Here is a 21,084-nt window from a genome sequence, read left to right as displayed (position 1 = left end):
GAACTCCGATACCGGCTTCTATCTTCTTTTACCAAGCTCAAATGTTTATCCGCTCAATTAGCCTATTGATGGGTCAGAAGTTGTGCGACTGTAGGCCTACAAGTGGATTTCTCAATTTTTTTTGCAGACTTGGAGCCTTGATCGAATGGAACAAGGGTCAATTCCTTTCTGGTAAACTACATTTTGAAGACATTATCACATTCATCAATTTATTTAACACGATTCATTAACAACATTGTTTGATTTCAAATAGAAGTCTATCAGACTGAGATGAAAAGCGAGTTTTCATTTTAATCGATCCTAAGGTACGTACAGTTTAAAAAAAGCAATCCGGACGGCATTTGATACTGAACAAAAATAACAAAAACTTGCCTTTCCTTTGGGATTCAAGGAAAGTTAATTTTCTAAAGCAACAAACTAAAGATGACGCAAAGTGCCAGCACAATAATTATGCCAAGAGCCAACAAGCAGTTCTGACACAACATAGGCTAACAGGCAACTCAGAATTACGTGAAACGTCGTTGAGCCTACGGGACAATACTCGTAAAAAATCGAAAGATATGCTGACAAAATAACCAAACAAGCTACAAATAGCAACGAATTGAAAAACAATCTAAAACTAAAAAATTGAGCTCAAACTGGCAACACTAATCGTAATTTAACCACCCAGCAAACTTTGAATTCGGCATCGGTCATGAACAGAGGTTTTCGAATTATAGAGTAAAACTCGCTTTGAAGAGTTATCTATAGAAATTGAACAGCGAACCCATTAAAAACTGAAGCCTTCACACTCAAATTTAGCGGTAGGGGGCTTGGCCAACTGTCTTAAAGACCCCCAGTGCAAAAAAAAGTAAAAAAAAAAAAAAAAGCAAAAAGCAAAAAAAGTAAAACAACAAAATGAAATTTTTGTCTCAACTGCATTAAAGAGATAAAACAAACAATGACGCGATATTTTATACAATGCCGCTTTTAGGCTACGTCTCAAACAAACAAAATCTTGTTGGCTATCGCGTTGATGTGTCTCACAGTATTAGGAAATCAAGCAATTGATAGGACAGCCAAATTTCAAGGATATCGGCTTTTGCTGGTCAGAACATCTAGTGCCATTGACTAATTGTAACCCAATGATGTCACCCCTTTTGCAATTTACTTGCAGGTAAAGCAGGGATGTATATTATAATAGTGCGTGAAAGTAATACTCATAACACATGAACTCAGGTTGAACATAAAATGATATTGAACAAATAAAAGAAAACGAATTTGCACAGCATACGTGCAGAATAACTTTAAATTGAATTGAACATGAGCAACCCACATAAGTCATATGAAACCCTAGAAAAAAGCACAGATTGTGAACAACTTTTGGTATAGCTATTAGCTAGGCTATGTTGGAGTTAGCGTTATATTGTTAAAGGTGATGCAGACGTGTGTCAGGATTAGGGAATGTTACATAACACGAAAGAGAAACTTGATAAGCTCTGGGCTAATGCGAAATTCTTCTTTAAACATCGTAACTTCGAACTTCTTCAAACTTCCAGACATAATTCTTCGGAGGCTAATATGTTCGAAGTGGCCGCTGGTTGCCATCATCATCATCAGTGAAATAAAAACTACGCAACTTATTCTGTACAGCCGAGCCTCAACATGATGATGATGATGAAACATTTCAGGTCAAATGTTTCCAGACTAAAATCTTTCAATTGAGGAGAATGCTGGTAAATAGAGCGAAGAAACTTTACGGCCGCATCCCCAGTTGAAGGTCTCGAGACATTGTGCATTGCAACCGATGGTTGAAGTACGTCACCGGATAGTGGTGTGGTATTTCATCAGGCGTAATTATCATGCGGAAGTACCGGTACTAACAAGTGCACTTCACGATGTCAATTCCGTGCCGTAGGTCTGAATAGAAATAATGTAAATGCGATTAATAGTAATTCAAATAACTTCAACACGGAGTGGTATCAATTCTGATTGGGCGCTTTGTCACTAATCGAAGAATAATTGAATCTGAAGTGACAAAGATAGGACAGGAGTTCAATATTAGCTTAAAAAAGCATCTACTGTTAGACACCTAATAGACCTGCTCTGCAGATCTCCGCTATGTAATGATAAGTGATATCGTTTTTAGCTTTGATGGTCGAAAATAAAAACATAAATGAATGAACCTAACTGCATAAAGAGTGTAGTAAATGTAGATGTAAAATCAGTTATTTCGTTACTTGAGAAGGGCTAACTTGAGTATGGCCGAAAACGTTCGTAACTTATAGTTTGTGTTCACTATAATGTATGATGTTAAATGCCGTGTGGTTGCTTGGTTTTATGAAGAAAGTAACCTCTCTACCAAAATTTTAACTATATAACGCCATAGTCTACCAATAACAAATGTCTGACACGCAAACGATGTCGCTGTTGTTTATGTGGCGATCCAAAACAAACTTCTATTGCCTTGCTCTTGAAGGCGACATTCAATGAACGTGAAAACCAAGGTGGGTCCGAATTCCCCATATCATTATCTTACCTGTCATTAACTCTCTTCGTCGAGCAAACGATCCACGTCATCAACGTTACGTCGACGAGCGAAAAACGTCTCGTTGCTTTGTCTGAAAAGAATATGTGGTGTCACTGCTAATGTGATTATTTACAGTAAAACGTTAAAATTAAGAAAATGACCCCCAGCTTCTACTGGTTCTTGGAAACACTGCTCAGTGCTCACCTCTACCTAGAGTGTAATAAATTGGGTGGGCATAATTGCTGCAGGAAAGACGGCCGAGAGAAAGGAACTGGCCACCCTACTCTCCTTAGTGCCGAAGGCTTAGTACAATGAGAACCTATTCTTCTCATACCCGACACTTGAATCAAGTATGGGGCCACCTTTACCTTTTTAAAACGTTAAAATTAAGTAAATAAAAAAGGACATTTCGTGTTTCGTTCGTATATAAAAATATTCGAAGCGATGCATTACAGGAAAGTGTGTCAAACCATATATCTAAGTAGTCACTTTACCAAGCAATTGTGATTACCTGAGGGTGAAGCCACCATCGCCTTGTTCAGCATCAGCTATAAGTCGCACTGGGAACACCATACCATCTCCCATGCTGAAAGTAAGCGCGTTATCATTATTACTACAATCAACTTGAAAGGCAACTGCAAAGAAAATATTAAGTCTGCTCCATTGCTCCAACCACCACAATGGAAGTCGTGGTTTTCTTTCAGGAATCAAACTTTTCCAACCAAAAAAAATAGTTGTGTAAAATTTGTTGTCAAGGACATTTTAGTCACTAGCCTCTTATGTCGCCATTATTGTCCGCCCGGTTAGCTTAGTGGTTAAGCGCTCGACTCAAGATCACGTGGCGCTGGTGTGCGACTGTGCGCTTGAGCAACGCACGTTAAGGACTGCTCTCCATTCAGCGGCACCTAGTGAATGAAACAATTTCCCGGCTACAACACTTCAACAATCGGAAACTTCACTTTGTTAATCTGGTTAACCGGCCCAGCGTCAAAAGCCTCTACAAGTCGACTATACGAAACTACCAGACAGTACCTAATAAGACTTTGTCAGTCCGAGGATAAAGAGTCAAAAACAAATCAACCTTATATAATGTAACAACAAATGTAACCAGTTTATCTGGTGACTGTATTTTATAAATTACAGAGCAGAATAGCAGCTTATTATTTTCACAAGAACGCGCAGTGAACAGTTTAATGGGAAGAATATCTTTTAGATATCCAACATCACCTTGAAAACACAGGAATGGGCCAAAGCAGTTTTTTTTCTCCGAAAACCTGTTCAAAATTTCGTTTTGGACCCAAGTTAAATCCGTTCTTGTTTCGTCCATTCCGAAACATGGGGGCTTGAAACGTCTCTGTTAGTAATTGACATATACCGTAATTAGTTAATTGTTTAATACCGTAATTAGTTAATAATTTAATACCGTAAGTTAGTAATTGAGTTAATACCGTATATATGTTCTGGAATCATAAACAGACGCTAAGCACTGTTACATATTGTTAACTGGGTGCTTATGTGGAAAGAACTGCTCCAACTATGGCTTCAACACACCTTAGCAGTTAAATTCAAATACAACTTGTTTTAAAATCAAAACTGATCAGACGGGAACACTAACAGAGTAACAGTGGTACCACTCAAGTACCAGAGGTACAAAAGTTATAAAAATAAACAACACAAAAATCTCATACATCGTATAGTATACTGATACTCAGGAGTATCCAAAGTAAATCGTATAATTATAATGAAATCAAAAATTTCATGTGAAAAGAATATCCGATACAGGTTTTTCTTCGGTCATTAACCGATTTTTTAGCAAAATGTCTGAAAAAAATATAGTCAATTCGGTCAAAATGTCCGAAAAAATATATAGTCAATTCGGACTAAATATATAGTCAATATAATAGTATTAGCTACTCAGGAAGTGCAAATTTTGGTTTGTATCAGCTACTTAAAAGGAAATATTTTCATCAGAAAAAATGACCGAAATAAATAAAAAACGACCGAATTTTTTAAGTCATTTCGGACAAATGACCGAAAAGTTTCAGCAAAAAAAAAAACCCATATCCGATATGCAATAGATTGAGTTTCGCTTTTAGAAGCATGACCGTTGAGTACTTCACAATGTAGATACAAACGACCTGTTTTGAAAAATCGAAAAAAAAATTAGCGGTTGCTTACCTATTGTGCTACGATTCTTAAGCACCAGATAAACGTGGTAACCAAACAAGCCTGCCAAGCTGAAGCCAAACATGACCGCTGTGAAGAATAGAAAAAGGATGTGGAATCGTGAAGGACTGGGAGGAAGGCCTCTCTGGAATAAAAAGTATCCGATTCATTGGAATTCTGCACCTCTTATTACCAAAAAAAAACAAAAAACTTGTTGCGGTGGAGGTGTTATACATTAATACAGTTGAAACAAATACATATTAATTCATTTCAATTTCATTGTCCAGCTAATAGTACAGTAGTAGTATCGTTTGGCTTTTTCACACTTGAAACTAAATGATTGATCTTACCGTCCAAAACATGATGAAATATTGAAAAACAGTACCAGCAATATACAAACAATAGACCAGCCCGTAGAAAAGGAAAAGAAAGAAGAACTTGTAATTGCTGAAGCCGACGCAGTTATTCACCCTGAAAAGAAAAAGGGATGAAGCTACGACATTCCTAGCTAAAGAGTGAGCTTGGGCCCAGTGAGGACACTTCCAAAAAATTGAGAGTTTATTTAGATTAGTAGTTACTTATGCTTCAATACCTTCAAGCAAATTAACGTAAATCCACACCTATCGTATTAAAATTTATTGAAAATAAAACAAGAAATTTAACAGAACTGGTAACAGGGTGGCCCAGCAACGTGTGGACTAAATTTCATATTAAACTGAAACACATTTTCAAACACGTATTAAATTAACCTCTATTGTCATAAAACGCCGTTTGATAACTGTTTTTTTTTTCCTTCTTTTGTTGAGACTTTTTTGCTGACACTTTACTTGGTGAACCTCTATTATAAGATAATTTCTTCGAATAAACAGATGCCGCTTAGAAACTTTAGAATTCTCGGAAAAAGGTTTTCTCAAAATTGGGGTTTCTACGAATAGTAGGAGCCGGTTGAAAGGTTCAGAGAGACTGGTTAGGAGCACCAGTGTTGTACGCGTCATTGAAATAATTTGACGGCGTCAGCGTCAGCGCGAATTGCCTAAAAACTTTACGGCGTAAAGGACTGCGTAAGCTCTTGAAGAAATTGACGGCGTCAGCGTCAGCGCTAATTTCTAGCGCTATTTTTTGCCAGCGTCTCATAAAAAGGAAATATTTCAACCAAGTTCAGGCTAACAATAGTCCGGGAGCGGGGATGGTTGACCCTGCATTGTTGTATTAAGTTTTTTTTACTGTTGATTTTGGTAGCCAAGGGTCTCTATTTTCAGAAACTGCTTGATGACATGTTGTCACCTTTGGGCAATTTGAGAAATTCAAGATGGCGTCCAAGATGGCCGCCATTACCTATAAATGACCATAGCTCCCTATCCATTCACCTTAGGAAGGTGATTTTTGTCTCTATACCTAGGTTGTAGGGGTCAAGCTATCCATTAGAACGAAGTATTATCTTAATATCGTATTATATAATGGTAATTTCCAAGATGGCGTCCAAGATGGCCGCCATTACCTATAAATGACTGTAACTCCCTATTCATTCACCTTAGGAAGGTGATTTTTGTCTCTATACCTAGGTTGTAGGGGTCAAGCTATCCATTAGAACTAATTATTATCTTAATATTGTATTACATAATGGTAATTTCCAAGATGGCGTCCAAGATGGCCGCCATTACCTAAAAATGGCCGTAACTCCCTATCCATTCACCTTAGGAAGGTGATTTTTGTCTCTATACCTAGGTTGTAGGGGTCAAGCTATCCATTAGAACGAAGTATTATCTTAATATCGTATTATATAATGGTAATTTCCAAGATGGCGTCCAAGATGGCCGCCATTACCTATAAATGACTGTAACTCCCTATCCATTCACCTTAGGAAGGTGATTTTTGTCTCTATACCTAGGTTGTAGGGGTCAAGCTATCCATTAGAACTAAGAATTATCTTAATATCGTATTACATACATAATGGTAATTTCCAAGATGGCGTCCAAGATGGCCGCCATTACCTATAAATGAGCATAGCATAACTCCCTGTAGCCTAAATCCCATGTAACTATCATATTGTAGTAGACGGGCACTAATAATTCACTATTGTCTTTTTAGGTGCTGCCCGTCAGGGCCCGATTAACCATGAGGCACAGGCCTCAGGCCCCCTAGTTTTAGGGCCCCCCATTTTTTTTACATTAGTACCGTATGCGGTAGGTAGTGAAAGTTGTTGTGCCAGTGTGTCCACAGTTGTTATTTTTGAGTAACAATTTCAAATTGTGTAACGATTTTGCCGTAACAGTTGAGCACTCCTGCTCTGCATTGAAAGCGATTGCCAATAGGGGCCCCTAAACTTAGCTGTGCCTCGGGCCCCCATCAGCCTTAACCAAGCCCTGCTGCCCGTAGCCTATAATATAGTATGACGATCACCAATAGTGAAACATGAATGGAGAACAGTGCTTTTTCGTGTCCAAATTTGGATGTGAGAATAAGGCTGAACCGTTGAAAGACACTGGTCCTGTCAGTATTCAAAACTTTATCAAGCATAGCAAAATCTATGGGGACAGGTATCATGAACTTCTTGAAGAAAAATTTAGTGAAAATCGTGAATGCACAGTTAAATGTCACAGAAACTGTGCTTCAACATACACTTCAAGCCTCCAGGTTCAAAGGCATAAAAGGAAGAATCCAGAAAGTTACTCGTTTTACATTCCGCCTAAGACCAGGAGACGGTCATCACTGCCAGGGTTTATCTTCAAAGTAACTTACATTGTTTGTTTTGTGGTGAAACTTGTGTGCTTGAAAAATATCCGAAACACCCTAAACGTTGGCGACCAGCATATTCATGTCGGGAAATAGGCAGCGCAGGTGGCAAGAAGTCACTCAAGCAAACTATACGTGAAGCCTGCGAACGGCGTCAAGATGAGCTATCAGAAGTTGTGCGACAAAGGGTAGATATCACTGTAAGTGACCTTCACGCAGCTGATGCAAGGTATCATGTGGATTGCCGAAAAAGCTTCTTGTCAGAAAAAATGTGGCTTCAGCTGCAACCAAGTCTGATAGCCAAACTAACATTGATTGTGCCTTTGAATCACTTGTTGTAATGATCAAAGACTCGTCCGGCTTCCTGAATTCAGTTGAGTTGCATGAAGCATAGGCTACAAAGAATTCGAGAGTGATAGTCTCACACGTCGTTTAATTGTCCCAAACCAGATTTACGCAAGGGTGATTTGCCTGCAGGTTATTGGGCGGGACAAGGTTGTGCTTGGTCATGAACTTGCGTCAGTTTCAACATCCATGTTTGATGATACTGGAGATATGAGGGTTGTGAAATCTAAATCTACCTTATAATAATAATGTTAATAATGTTAGTTTTTATATAGCGCTGTATCCATCGCAGAATGCGTTGCTCCTCAGCGCTTTACAAAGCAGACAGTGTCAATGCAGCCGTGTAGAGGCGCAACTGAGTACATTATTACCCGAATCCACTCTATTACTCAGTGCCAAGCAGAAATTAGATTCAGTACCATTATTAAAAAGTCTTTGGTATGACCGGACAAGGTATCGAACCCATGCCTACCGATTCAGAGGCGGGCGCACTAACCACTAAGCCACATTCTCCAAGTTGAGGTGTCTGATAGAGTTGTTGGCAGCGCAGAAGGTTCTACTAACCTCTTCCAAAAACAAGAAGCAACTGATAGTTGATGATTTTGTCCAGGATGAGAAGTTTCATGAGGACAACACACAACATCATAAGTTAGTGGGAACAGGAGCAGATCCGGTGCCGATCAAAATCAGTGAAGGTGGAATTGTCATCTCACGGGCAGATCTGTTAACTTCACACGAAGAAGCAGATAACGTCATTGTTCAACAGGTCTTGAGTGGTGCCTCGCAAAATGCAGAAAGCAAAATCACTGTCGTTGCCGATGACACTGACATCTTTGTACTGTTGCTGCATTATCATCACATGGCAAATCTCAAGAATGTTGTATTGATGGAGTCCCCAATCAAAGGAAGCGCGGTGCTTGATATAGGAAAAAAACTGTACAGAAGCATTGTCAGGTAGTCAAATGACTACTCACGGCACATGCACTTTCTGGCTGTGACATCGTCGCCTCCTATTTCAAAATTGAAAAGGCTACTGCATTCATAACACTTCGATAGATCAAACGAAATATGGTTGGGTAAAGGATGACCAAAACAAGTCCCTTCAACCAGTCACCTTACCTGATGAAGTCGAACTAGCCCCAGAGATGGTATACGACGTCTAATAAAATATGGATGCCACGGTACTACTCCATGCAGTTCACGTGCTTGTAGTTGCAACTCTGCTAACATGAAATACACAATATTTTGCGCCTGCTATAATCGGGTTGCTATAACCTGACATCATAGAATAGTATGTAAGATAATTTAGTGTTACTACGGCCATGAATTTCACACAAATTGCGGTGGGATGGCGCAACGTTGTTGGCTTTCCAATTATGCAAACCTGGTTTGACTCCCGGCTTCAGCTGGTTGTTGAAAAACACCGCTCACCTCTACCCAGGGTGTAATAAATTGGGTGGGCGTAGTTGCTGAAGTAAAGGCGGCTGAGAGAAAGGAACTGGCCACCCTACTCTCCTTAGTGCCGAAGGCTTAGTACAATGAGAACCTTATCTTCTCATACCCGACACTTGAATCAAGTATGGGACCCCCCTTTACCTTTTACGGCCATCTTGGAAATTACCATTATGAATGTAATACGATATTAAGATAATACTTAGTTCTAATGGATGGCTTGACCCCTACAACCTAGGTATAGACAAAAATCACCTTCCTAAGGTGAATGGATAGGAAGTTATGGTCATTTATAGGTAATGGCGGCCATCTTGGACGCCATATTGGAAATTACCATTATGTATGTAATACGATATTAAGATAATACTTCGTTCTATGGATAGCTTGACCCCTACAACCTAAGTTTAGAGACAAAAATCACCTTCCTAAGGTGAATGGATAGGGAGTTATGGTCATTTATAGGTAATGGCGGCCATCTTGGACGCCATCTTGGAAATTACCATTATGTTTGTAATACGATATTAAGATAATACTTCGTTCTATTGGATAGCTTGACCCCTACAACCTAGGTATAGACAAAAATCACCTTCCTAAGGTGAATGGATAGGAAGTTATGGTCATCTATAGGTAATGGCGGCCATCTTGGACGCCATCTTAGAAATTACCATTATGTATGTAATACGATATTAAGATAATACTTCGTTCTATGGATAGCTTGACCCCTACAACCTAGGTATAGAGACAAAAATCACCTTCCTAAGGTGAATGGATAGGGAGTTATGGTCATTTATAAGTAATGGCGGCCATCTTGGACGCCATCTTGGATATTACCATTATGTAATACGATATTAACGTAATACTTAGTTCTGATGGATAGCTTGACTCCTACAACCTAGGTATAGAGACAAAAATCACCTTCCTAAGGTGAATGGATAGGGAGTTATGGTCGTTTATAGGTAATGGCGGCCATCTTGGACGCCATCTTGAATTTCTCAAATTGCCCAAAGGTGACAACATGTCATCAAGCAGTTTCTGAAAATAGAGATCCTTGGCTACCAAAATCAACAGTAAAAAAAACTTAATACCGCAATGCAAGGTTAAGGGAAAAAATGGCGTTTGGCTCCCAGACTACAATAGCTATAAATAAAGAGCAGATATTATGTTTGGAGACTGTATTGTAATTAGCTGCTCAGCCTATTAGTTATTTCCTTGCAGAAAAACAAGCATTTCAAAACGTTTGTCTGACAATTTGCTGCGTTTGGGACGCATGTTCAGGGGCGCCGGAGCGATTTTTGACTGGAGGGGCAGGAGTATGAAAAAAGGGCACTTTTGTTGCTGAAAGGCCAATTTGTTTTTAAGTTTTAAGATAAGATATAGCGATAATGCTCATCTATCAGCTCATTATCGAGTAATGATACAAATGTCTGCTATACAAACAACAATGGTACGGAAGGGCATCATGCTATTTTATAATGATGTAATATAACTTACTGTGATGGAGAATTTTGTGTCGTGAATATTATTTTGAGGAAAAAATAGAACATTATAAATAGGCTAAAAGCGAATAGCATAAATTGTTATATTGCAAAATGTGCAGTAGCTTACATGACCTTAAAAGGGCAACATTGCCCCCTCTTCCCTCCCCATCCACAGAAATTTGAGGGCAGGGGGGGTATCCCCCGCTTCCAGCGCCTCTGCGCATATTGTCCTTTCTAAGTAAAAACATGCGTTCCACAGCAGCGCTGGTTGGTATTGGTGTGTTGTATTTCAAAAACAAGTTGAAAACGTTTAGTCGGAAAGGTATCACTGTTCCAAGCGTGCTGTGATAGTTTAGCATGTATAAATCCTTTAACGAGGTCCACTGCACCAACATCGCTCTTTTCAGGGGCATAGAGCTCTTGAAATAATGTTGTATATTCGATGCCATTCATGGATTTTTCGCTTTCTGTCTCTGATCCCTCGTTCTCAATACATGGGTGATCACCATTTGGCGAACTTCTTCCGTGTGTATTCCAGGGAGCCATTCCAACCAACGCCAAAGCCGGTAATTTGGATGAGTCGCGCTGGCTAGAATATATTGTGAAACTCTTATTGTGAAACGAGACTTTCCATGAAAACAAAAAATGACGCTTAGCGCTTGACGCTTAAAATCAGCAAAATAGTTGACGGCGCTATCACTTCCGTCAACTGAAAAATAAATTGACGGCGCTAGCCTCAGCGTCAACAAAAAGTTGACGCCGTCAAATTGACGGCGTCAACGTACAACACTGAGGAGCACCCCATAGAGGTCCGGAAGAACCAAAAAACTCATTAAGAACATCAGAGAAAAGTTGAAACGGAATCCTGGAAGCAGCACCGAAAAACTTGCTAAAAAGGAACATGTTACCGTTCAATCGTCCAGAGGGTGCTGGTAAGAGATTTTAAGGTCAAGCCCTACAAAATTACCCAAAGACTACTTTTTTTGATGCCACAAAGCTAGAGCTCGACCGATATATCGGTCAGCCGATATTTATCGGCCGATATCAGGAGCAGCCGATATATTGTATCGGCTATTTTTCGCCGATAAACATCGGCCAGCAAAAGCACACTCAAAATCAGTCATACCTTTAGAAGAAACACAAGTTGCTCAAACACGAATGTAAACTCTCTCGTTTTAATTACGTGCAAGTGCAAGCTTCTGCACACAATCCATTTTTGCACGCAGCACATGCTTTTGAATGTCTTGTTTCGTGCACATGGAAGGGCGCTCTTCTAGCTGCCTGGTTGTGATTCTGTTTATCGGGCTAGTGGCAGTGACACCGGTCATTGTGCGAATCCTAGCAGAAACTCCTGTCGTGTTGGACTGATTGGTGATTCACGATGACTAAAGATGTTCTCTTCTTGGCATGAATGCTGAGAAACTATGTTTTTGAACTACAATTTGAAACTGTTGAACTTTGATTATTGAATTGAACAAAAAACAGCATTGCATTTGGTTCTTTCTTTTTTGTTTGGTGTTTTTTTTGTGATTAGTGTTAAGAATGATTTTTCCATTACTGCAACCAATGCATAAACTCTTTTCGACTGGTTTGTTGCTAAAAAACTTTGTTGGTAACATATTTTTCGTAGTTGATATATATCGGTTGAAATATATCGGTATCGGCCTAAAAATTTCATAAATATCGGTATCGGCCTGAAAAAGTGATATCGGTCGAGCTCTACACAAAGCAGATGTGCTGCATCTCACTCAAATGTTGTAGTTCTGAAGCAAAAAGTGAGCAAATCTTGAGCAGAGATTGGCGCTGAAACTGCACGAGTGATACTGATCAGGTGATCCTTCGTCACTGCCAGGTTATCAAGGAGAAAGGAAGATATGTTGAATAAGTCTTGGAAGTTATTAAAGACAATACATTTCTCTTTTTTTTTTGATATACGAGTTGTTTTTATTGACTTTCATTTAACTCAAAAAACTTAACTTTTACTTGTCCACACTTTGCTGGGCTACCATGTAGTAGGCTAGCATAAACCTTGGTAAAATTTGAGAGGATCAACTGCATTCTATAGTGAGAAATTATTATTATATGAGTAATTTTTAAGGGATCTAGAGCTTGTCAGAGTTAAAACCAATGTAAGGATTTCACAGCCATATTGGCAAAACTGAATTTTGGAGTCAGACTCACTACTTACCAGGGGCAGTAATGATCCATTTTCAACACACACTGGCAAACAACAGAGCAGTAGTGGCAACGATCAGGCTTGATCATATAAGTTTTGTTGCAGTACCGTATACCTGCAAATATGGTAGAATATTTCCAAAGCCTTCAAATAGTGTTGCATAAAAGAAAAAATCGTATGATTTAATTAACATGTCTAACCTCCAGTTGCAGTTCTCACTTCAATAGGAAGATTTTTCGAATATTCTTTCAGTATTTCTTGACGCTGCTCTTCATCTGTGCAGGCAATTAATTGCTGCTTGATGCCATCACTTATACGATACTGCAACGCAAATTCAGACCAAAACAAATATCAGTGTCTTGTCAAAAGTATACAACCTGGTATTTATATTGAGGACATTGATGTAAGACAAGAAAACATTTGGCACTTGTTTGAAATAAATGATGAAAGATAAAGCTGAGTGATATTTAACTGTTGATGTCTTGTTAAAATTGACAGATATAGTGTAGAAAATGTTTGAGAGCCTAGAGGGCTGCAGCTTCTGTGTTAAAAGTGTGCAATTGTAGTGGTTAGGCCTGTAAAAAAAATATGTGATTAGAATTCAATATTGGCACTCAAAAAATGTTTGCTTAAGTCAAGATGAGTTCCATGGAAACTATGTTTGCGGTGCGGTGAGATATCCCTTGCTACAAGTTGTCCCTATCCAAAGTCAGCCATAGTCAATAGTTTGGCCACCCCAAAATGGTCCGATCTCAAAATATCATTAAGGTCAGTCAAGATAGCAGAAAGTTTCTTAATCATTAACGGCAAAAACAACAATGTTATCAGCTCTATTTAGGAAGATATAAAATCATAAAAGTTTTACAGGCCTCGAAATTCGTTTTTGTTGACGGCGGACAAACGTGTCCGGTCTGAGCAGCTATCTCGGCGGACAAATTAAGTCTCACGGCGGACACACCAGTTTTAGCGTCGATCGTCATGCTTAATCACTTTTTCTTGATAATTCTTCGCCATTTGAGAACTATAGCTACGGTTTAGAAGGCTTTATAAAACTTTAGCGAAGTCACTGACTCTGAAAAGCTTTTATCAAAACAACGACGTGCACTTGAAGAGCCAAAGCGCCGTGTAGCTGCTTAATACGCCGCATAACTGATTAACTTCCACCGAACGAAGTCGTGTGGCTTCTTACGTCACAATGCTCTGAGCACGAGCCGGAAAACTTCTACACTAAAGCTACTATTAAACTTAACTTACCGTAATAAATTTTGCTGGATCTTGCTGTAATAGCCTACTCGTATAATGTAATTTTGTAACCAACCTTGCCTTTTCAATATTACTCGGAGATCAAAGCCAGACATTGTGACGTAAGACTTAAACTAAGTTGCGCGTGATTAGTGTAAAAGTACCGGTAACTACCATCGGTTCTTAGCGAAGAATTCACCTTTGTTACGCTGATTCAATGTCATTAATCGTTGAAGCAACGTAAAAACCGAAAGTTTTCCTGCTTGAATGGAAGCTAAGGATTCAGGACTAGGGTGGGCTGAAAAAAACTTTTTTTTGAAATTGAAAAAGTGGCCCCTCCAAAAAGTTGGCAAATTGTCCAAAACCATCTGTTTCACTAAAAATTTTCAGTTGCTCCCTCTAGTGGCCGAGCAACATCGCACTAAAGGTCGCGAAAAGGTCAATTTTTTGGAAAGTGCTCTAACTTTGTAGCCGATGATCATAGAGAACTAAAACTGGTATCAAAAGAAGCAGGAGAAGCATGTTTATATTTGTCTTAAGAGAACATTTTGCCATAAAATGTCTAAAAATGAAGTTATTTTCAAAAAACTCTATTTTGAGGCATTATCACAGTCCTACAGGTTGTCAAAATGGGCAATGGTTCCATAAGCAAGCAAAGGTGAAAAGGGTGATAAGATCTTGACCAGCCATAGTAATCAGGTAACCACCATCAAATTTGACAATTTTTTAGGTTGCATTAAGATTTTTCAATAGCTCTCTCTAGTGTTGAAGTAACAAAACATTGAAAATTATAGAAGTGAAAAAAACTGGAAATGTGAAGTTTTATGAAATTCTACTAACTTTTTACAAGTCGTCATAGAGAGTTAAATATAATTATGTAATTTTAACAACCTGTTCAAGAATCTATTCCCAACTCACACTTTCCAATTTTACCTAACAACATTCTTGAAGTACTCAGTAGTCAGTACAGACCAATACTATAGTTACCGAATTTGTTAGGCTGTAAAGTGCGGTGAGGTTGATGACGATTTAAGACTTCTTGAAGTTGGATTGCTAGTTCATTCCAGGTGGCTGACTCTGGTTTGCAGGATTCTCCGCTTTTACACAGCGGAATGGCCCATTTAGGCTAGTCCGATTCGGCTATTACCCTATTCGGCTACAGCCCGATTCGGCTAGTCCGATTCGGCTAGTCCGATTGGGCTAGTTCCCTATTTGGCTACAGTCTTTATCAGTTAGTTCCCTAATCGGCAATTTTTTGAAAATCCAACGACAATCTTTCTGTAATCCCACAAAATCCTTCTGTAAATCCAACGACGCCTTCTGTTTAGAGAATTTTGTATTTTATTCCACAATAGGCTATCGTTTCTTTTGCATTCTTGCATTTTATCCAGTGTTTACCTTTGAGTGCCTTCCCAGACGGCAAAATCAGTCATTTTTACATTGATTCAACGTCTGCAGACGTTAAATCAATGTATAAATGGCGGATTTTACTGTCTGGGTGAGCCGTGTGATAAATTAAAGCCTTCGGTTGCGTCATAATGAATTGCGTGTAATTACCACCCCTTGACGGAGGAGCAAGACTACGGCGAAGAGAAGAGCGGAGAAAAAAGTGGGAAGCGAGGTAAAGTTGTTTACCATAGAACTAGCCAAATCGGACTAGCCGAATCGGGCTGTAGCCGAATAGGGTAATAGCCAAATCGGACTAGCCCAATCGGACTAGCCGAATAGTAGCAGACCCTTTACACAGCAACTGAAAATCCATCACTCAACTTAGTTATGCAGGCTCAGTATTGTTTAAATATACATATATTTTCCAACTTGGTTTGAAATAAGACGGAAGCATAAATTGCAAGACGGGTCAAAAAATTTCTACAATCTCATGCAAAGGATCATCAGTATTCCAAATCAAACACTGGTAGATATCTGTCTTAAAGTTGTTAAAAGAAATGGATTCTTTGCACAATGCACACCCAGAAAATGTTTTGTTTGGCATGTTTGGTAACAATGATGAGGAATGAGAATCTTTGCAGAATGGCTGTTAATAAGATATGTGCACTTCGAACAAAAGGCACAATGTATCACATTGAAAATGATAATTTTTCAGGGGGATTTATGGAAGCAGCATCTAATTCAGCAGAATTTTCAATGATTTGTAAATTTTTTATACCCAAGATCAATCTTAAATCAAAAGGATTTCATAAAATGTTGAATTTAAATCTTCCTGATGTTTATGAACCTCCAGCAACACAAAAGCTTAGTTATAAAGCCACCAATGAGTTACGCTTTCAACCATTAAGCCTTCATCATCCTTGCCACAATCAAGCTGTTGAACGGCATGTCAAGCTGGTATTTGAAGCATCTGCCTCCACTACAAGTTTTGAGAGACGAGATGGAATCATTAGGCAAAGAATTCAATCCAGAAAATTGATGAAATCCTTTGACTCAAAACATCAGTTTGCAGTTTGATTGATTTGATGTCTTTTTGCCATTGTTTTCGACATTATGTCTTCTGTCTGAGTAGTGATCTAGTGATCTCACTATGATATTAGTGATTATTAAGCTTGCAGTTTTTTCAGTTGTTTTAATTTGACCAACTAGGCTACTGGTTTTAGTGCTGTGTTTAATTATAGCCAAACAAAAGAGCCGCATAAAAGAATGAATCACTAACTTTAACACTATTCGTCATAGCACATGACTGGGGAACTGTGTCCTGAAAGCTAGTGCAATCCATTATTACCACAGCGAACTCGCAGCATTAGGCTAAAACAGGTCGTTAAAATTACATAATTATATTTAACTCTCCATGACGACTTGTAAAAAGTTAGTAGAATTTCATAAAACTTCACATTTCCAGTTTTTTTCACTTCTATAATTTTCAATGTTTTGTTACTTCAACACTAGAGGGAGCTATTGAAAAATCTTGATGCAACCTAAAAAATTGTCAAATTTGATGGTGGTTACCTGATTACTATGGCTGGTCAAGATCTTGTCATCATTTCACTTTTGCTTGCTTATGGAACCATTGTCCATTTTGACAACCTGTAGTGTAGGACTGTGATAATGCCTCAAAATAGAGTTTTTTGAAAATAACTTCATTTTTAGACATTTTATGGCAAAATGTTCTCTTAAGACAAATAGAAACATGCTTCTTCTGCTTCTTTTGATACTAGTTTTAGTTCTCTATGACCATCGGCTACAAAGTTAGAGCACTTTCCAAAAAATTGACCTTTTCGCGCCCTTTAAGTGCAATGTTGCTCGGCCACTAGAGGGAGCAACTGAAAATTTTTAGTGAAACAGATGGTTTTGGACAATTTGCCAACTTTTTGGAGGGGCCACTTTTTCAATTTCAAAAAAAAGTTTTTTTCAGCCCACCCTATTCAGGACGGTATTCACATTTTCTAGATGCGTGCTAGAATGCGCGGGAAATTGTATTCTCGCAACAATTGTTCGTGTTATGCAATGACGATTTGCATCACTAGTTCTTGCGTTATTTCTCGGCGGACAAATATGACCGATCTAGATGGTACTTCCCGCGGACATCACATGCTGTGACGGCGGACATGACCGCCGTGTCCGCCGTGAATTTCGAGGCCTGTTTTAGTTTCTGTTCCAGGTCATAAAATGTTATGGTACTTTTCATTTCAAAATAACTATTGAACTCCAGTTTATTGTATTTTACAAGTAGAGAAAATTAACTCACTTTGTCAGATGGCTCTTTAACATCTGTGAATATTGTTTGCCAATATGACCAAGCAAATATGATGAAGGCAATATGGTAAAACAAGAGATAGAAAACTGAAAACAATCATAAACACTGATATATAAAACACATGAATTATAACAACAATGCAAAACTTTTAAAGTATACATTTGTTGAACAAGGACCATAATGGTTTTACTATATTTCACATGTGTTCTTGTGCATAAGAATCCACAACAACCTTATATATTACCATTGCTTCCTGTCATACACACTCTGCTTTTGATTATTGCTTTTAGTAAGGAATGCTTACCTTTTTCAGCAGTCGAAGAGACAGTTACTGAAAAATAATATATACAAAGTTAATTTTATATGGCACGCCTACTTATAACAAAATAACTAATCAAAATAAGTTTAAGAGTTGATTTGTGGCACAAAAGAAGCAAAAATGTGGTTCATTGCTCATACTTTTCATATTACTCTCTTTGTGAGCTTGACATCAGAACAACATTAACCTTACACCTGTTGGCTACGAGACCAAATAGTGATAACGTCTGTGGAATGTTTAATGTTTTTTCATTGAACAACAATACATGACAGACTATTTTAATATCACATATACAATAAACAAAAATACTTACTAATGCAAAGTTCCACAACATACGCGTAATAGGACCAGAGAATAACTAGTATAATAAAAATGCAAGGAATCCATCTCACAAATCTACTACAAAACACAGTAACGGACATGCTTAACTTGATGCCATTCAATAAACAATGGATAAGCTGAAGGTATATAATATTAATGTCTGCAATGTCAAAGTTGGAAACTGGTAAACAACTTCAAAATTTGGTGCTCTTTCACAAGACGTCCTGTTCCCTGTTGGTCAACTGGACAGTGCTTCCACTTTTGACAATTGATAAATCCTCTTCAGTTTCCTTTTTTATTCTGAAAAATCCCTTTTTTCTCAGTCGGAAATCCTTCAAAAGTTCCTTCATAGGCGAGGTTATTTTTGACGTAATTTAAGTTAGAAAAATTGCCAATACAACTTTAAAGTTATTTTAATCCCACCTAAGATACGTTTTAACCTGAAAGAACAGAAAACAAGTGAATTGAAGAAGTGGTACAGTATCCAAATCGCTACAAAAAACAAAACCTTGCAGGCACTAGCATGGCTGATTTAGTTGACAAACCCAATCTAATACCATAAAGTTGCTGAATAAATTACAAAGGTTAGCTTGATTTTTTCAGTAGCAACGGTATCTCGAAGCAACGTTGTTTTATTAGAACAGTAGCCTATAAGCTACACAAAGCAGCACATATTTTACAATAACACGGTTTACTTCATTTGTTCACTGTCCAGCCAAAAAAACTGCTTGTCAGTTAGTCAGTTCTGGGATATTTACCACCTGGAGTCCTGGACATCATTTACCAATTACCACTCTCATATTTCCAACCCAGACTCCTAACCTATCCAGGCTATCCCTAACACCGAAAATGTACAGGTGATAAATGTGCAGTAACGAATTATCCATCGATTAACAAATTTATTTTTGTGTTTAGTTCGGTTTTCCTTGATGCGCTAACTTGTTCAACTCTATAAGGCGAGGCTATCTCTTTTTTCTCCTTGTCAGTAACGTCTTCACAATCATCTGAGACTGATGAAAAACTTCAGGATACTAGGCCTATCCATGATACTGACTTAGTCTATGTAGTACACCATACGGTAGCCTACAATCATGTCGTATACACAGCCTAGCTAGCTCTATTATTATGACACCATAATAAGTAAGCATAGGCTACCCTATGTATATAACTTTTCTAAACCGGAAGGATACCACTAGTCTATATAAGCTTATCATACCCAACTGTACGTCGAAGCTCAGTAAACTTTGTCATTGCTACTCAAGTTCAACCGTAAATCAACGGATTACCTAATTTTAACTAAAATAATTGAGAACTAACTCACTCACTGCACTCACGTCCAATTCCCAAAATAGCGAGAATAGAAATCAAGCGACGGAAAGCCGAAAATGGGAAAGAAAGTGAAAGGGGGTTTCGGATGGTGAGTGACGACGGAAACCAGCTGATCATCGGTATTCCTGTCGTTTTTAGAACTTTTGAAAGGAAATATTAATAAAATTTTCTTTAACATTGCTAAAAACAACAATTCCCTTTTTAAGACAAAATTTCCTTGTAACATTGTTAAAAATCCTTAAAAAATCCTTCCGATCTTCATTTCCCTTTTTTATTCTATTCTATTTGAATAAGGATGGAAGCCTAGGTAGCTTGTATTTAAAAACCGGAAAATTTAAGTAGTTTTAATCTTGCCTAATACTTCTTGCTGCTTCAATTACCTTGCAAAGAAAAATGGATGAAGTTAAATGCATGCTGAAGCAATTGTCTGAAGAAATCAAGGAAATTCAAAAGGAGCAAAAGACAATAAAAGGGAAGTACCTGACTGAAATTCCTAAACCAAAAGCTGACTCTAATGGTACATCCTGTTTTGCAGATTTACAAAAAAATCCTGATGTGGAACGACTTGACAAAAGAATTGACCATCTGGTCAATAAATTCAACATGATGTCTTCTGCCATGAAGAAAATTGAAAACAAAATGGATGACCAAGAACAGTATACCAGACGTGACTGCTTGATTCTTCATGGATGCTCAGCCATGCCTAAGGAATCAATCAGTCGCTCTGCTCCTTCTTTTTTTACTAATTTTGTTATCCAAACCATAAATGAAAAGTTAGATTTAAACATCACAGATTGGGACATAAGTACTTGCCACCCTTTATCTAACAGAACTGAAAATGTACCAATAATTGTGAAATTTACTAGGAGGTCAACTCGAGATCTGATCTTCAACTCAAAACGCAAACTTAAAGGAAGCGGGATGGCCATAACTGAGTCCCTCACCAAAAGAAGGCTAGCATTGCTGAATCAGGCCAAGGAGAAATTGGGAAAAAGTAATGTTTTCTCATTCAATGGAAAAATTTATGCGTATGTCCACGACAAAAAGCATTGGATTCAGACTGAAGATGACATAACAAAGTTAAGCAATTAATATTAATTATTTAAATGATTTCTTCCATACATTAAGCTCCTTAACTGTTGAGAGTTGAAATGTTAAAACCTATTTTAGATGCAGTACTGAAAAGTACTGCTTTTTGATATAGCATTTCTTAAAGTCAGCTAGCAATATGCTGACATAACTTTAAAACCTCCAGTCAACCTCAACTGTATTATATTACCTTAATTACCTTGTTAAACTACTTTA

At 38.1% G+C, this 21,084-nt stretch overlaps 1 protein-coding gene across 1 annotated transcript; it reads right to left on the bottom strand.

Moving 5' to 3' along the window:
- Positions 1-198: 198 nt before the first annotated feature.
- LOC145766272 (palmitoyltransferase ZDHHC2-like) lies at positions 199-19,204 on the bottom strand. Its single transcript, XM_082577946.1, has 11 exons — positions 18,443-19,204; positions 18,115-18,141; positions 17,802-17,896; positions 13,060-13,180; positions 12,872-12,974; positions 5,026-5,146; positions 4,688-4,820; positions 3,737-3,863; positions 3,021-3,095; positions 2,519-2,600; positions 199-1,899 (listed from the first exon to the last, which is right to left on the bottom strand). Exons 1-10 carry the CDS (start codon positions 18,549-18,551, stop codon positions 2,525-2,527), a joined length of 987 nt encoding a protein of 328 aa, XP_082434072.1. The 5' UTR covers positions 18,552-19,204; the 3' UTR covers positions 199-1,899; positions 2,519-2,524.
- Between the last annotated feature and the right edge of the window lie 1,880 nt (positions 19,205-21,084).

Source organism: Aplidium turbinatum, chromosome 3, assembly GCF_918807975.1.
Source record: "Aplidium turbinatum chromosome 3, kaAplTurb1.1, whole genome shotgun sequence".
Taxonomy (NCBI): Eukaryota; Metazoa; Chordata; class Ascidiacea; order Aplousobranchia; family Polyclinidae; genus Aplidium; species Aplidium turbinatum.
Note: the sequence above shows the minus strand (reverse complement) of the source record. Positions and strands in the feature narration are given on the sequence as shown.

Excerpts from the sequence above, each read along its gene's own strand:
- LOC145766272 (XM_082577946.1), bottom strand. The coding sequence starts at position 18,551 with ATGTCCGTTACTGTGTTTTGTAGTAGATTTGTGAGATGGATTCCTTGC. Across the intron at positions 17,897-18,114 it reads CTCTTCGACTGCTGAAAAAG|TTTTCTATCTCTTGTTTTAC; the intron begins GTAAGCATTCCT and ends GATTGTTTTCAG. Across the intron at positions 5,147-12,871 it reads ATGGATCATTACTGCCCCTG|GGTGAATAACTGCGTCGGCT; the intron begins GTAAGTAGTGAG and ends TTTTCTTTTCAG.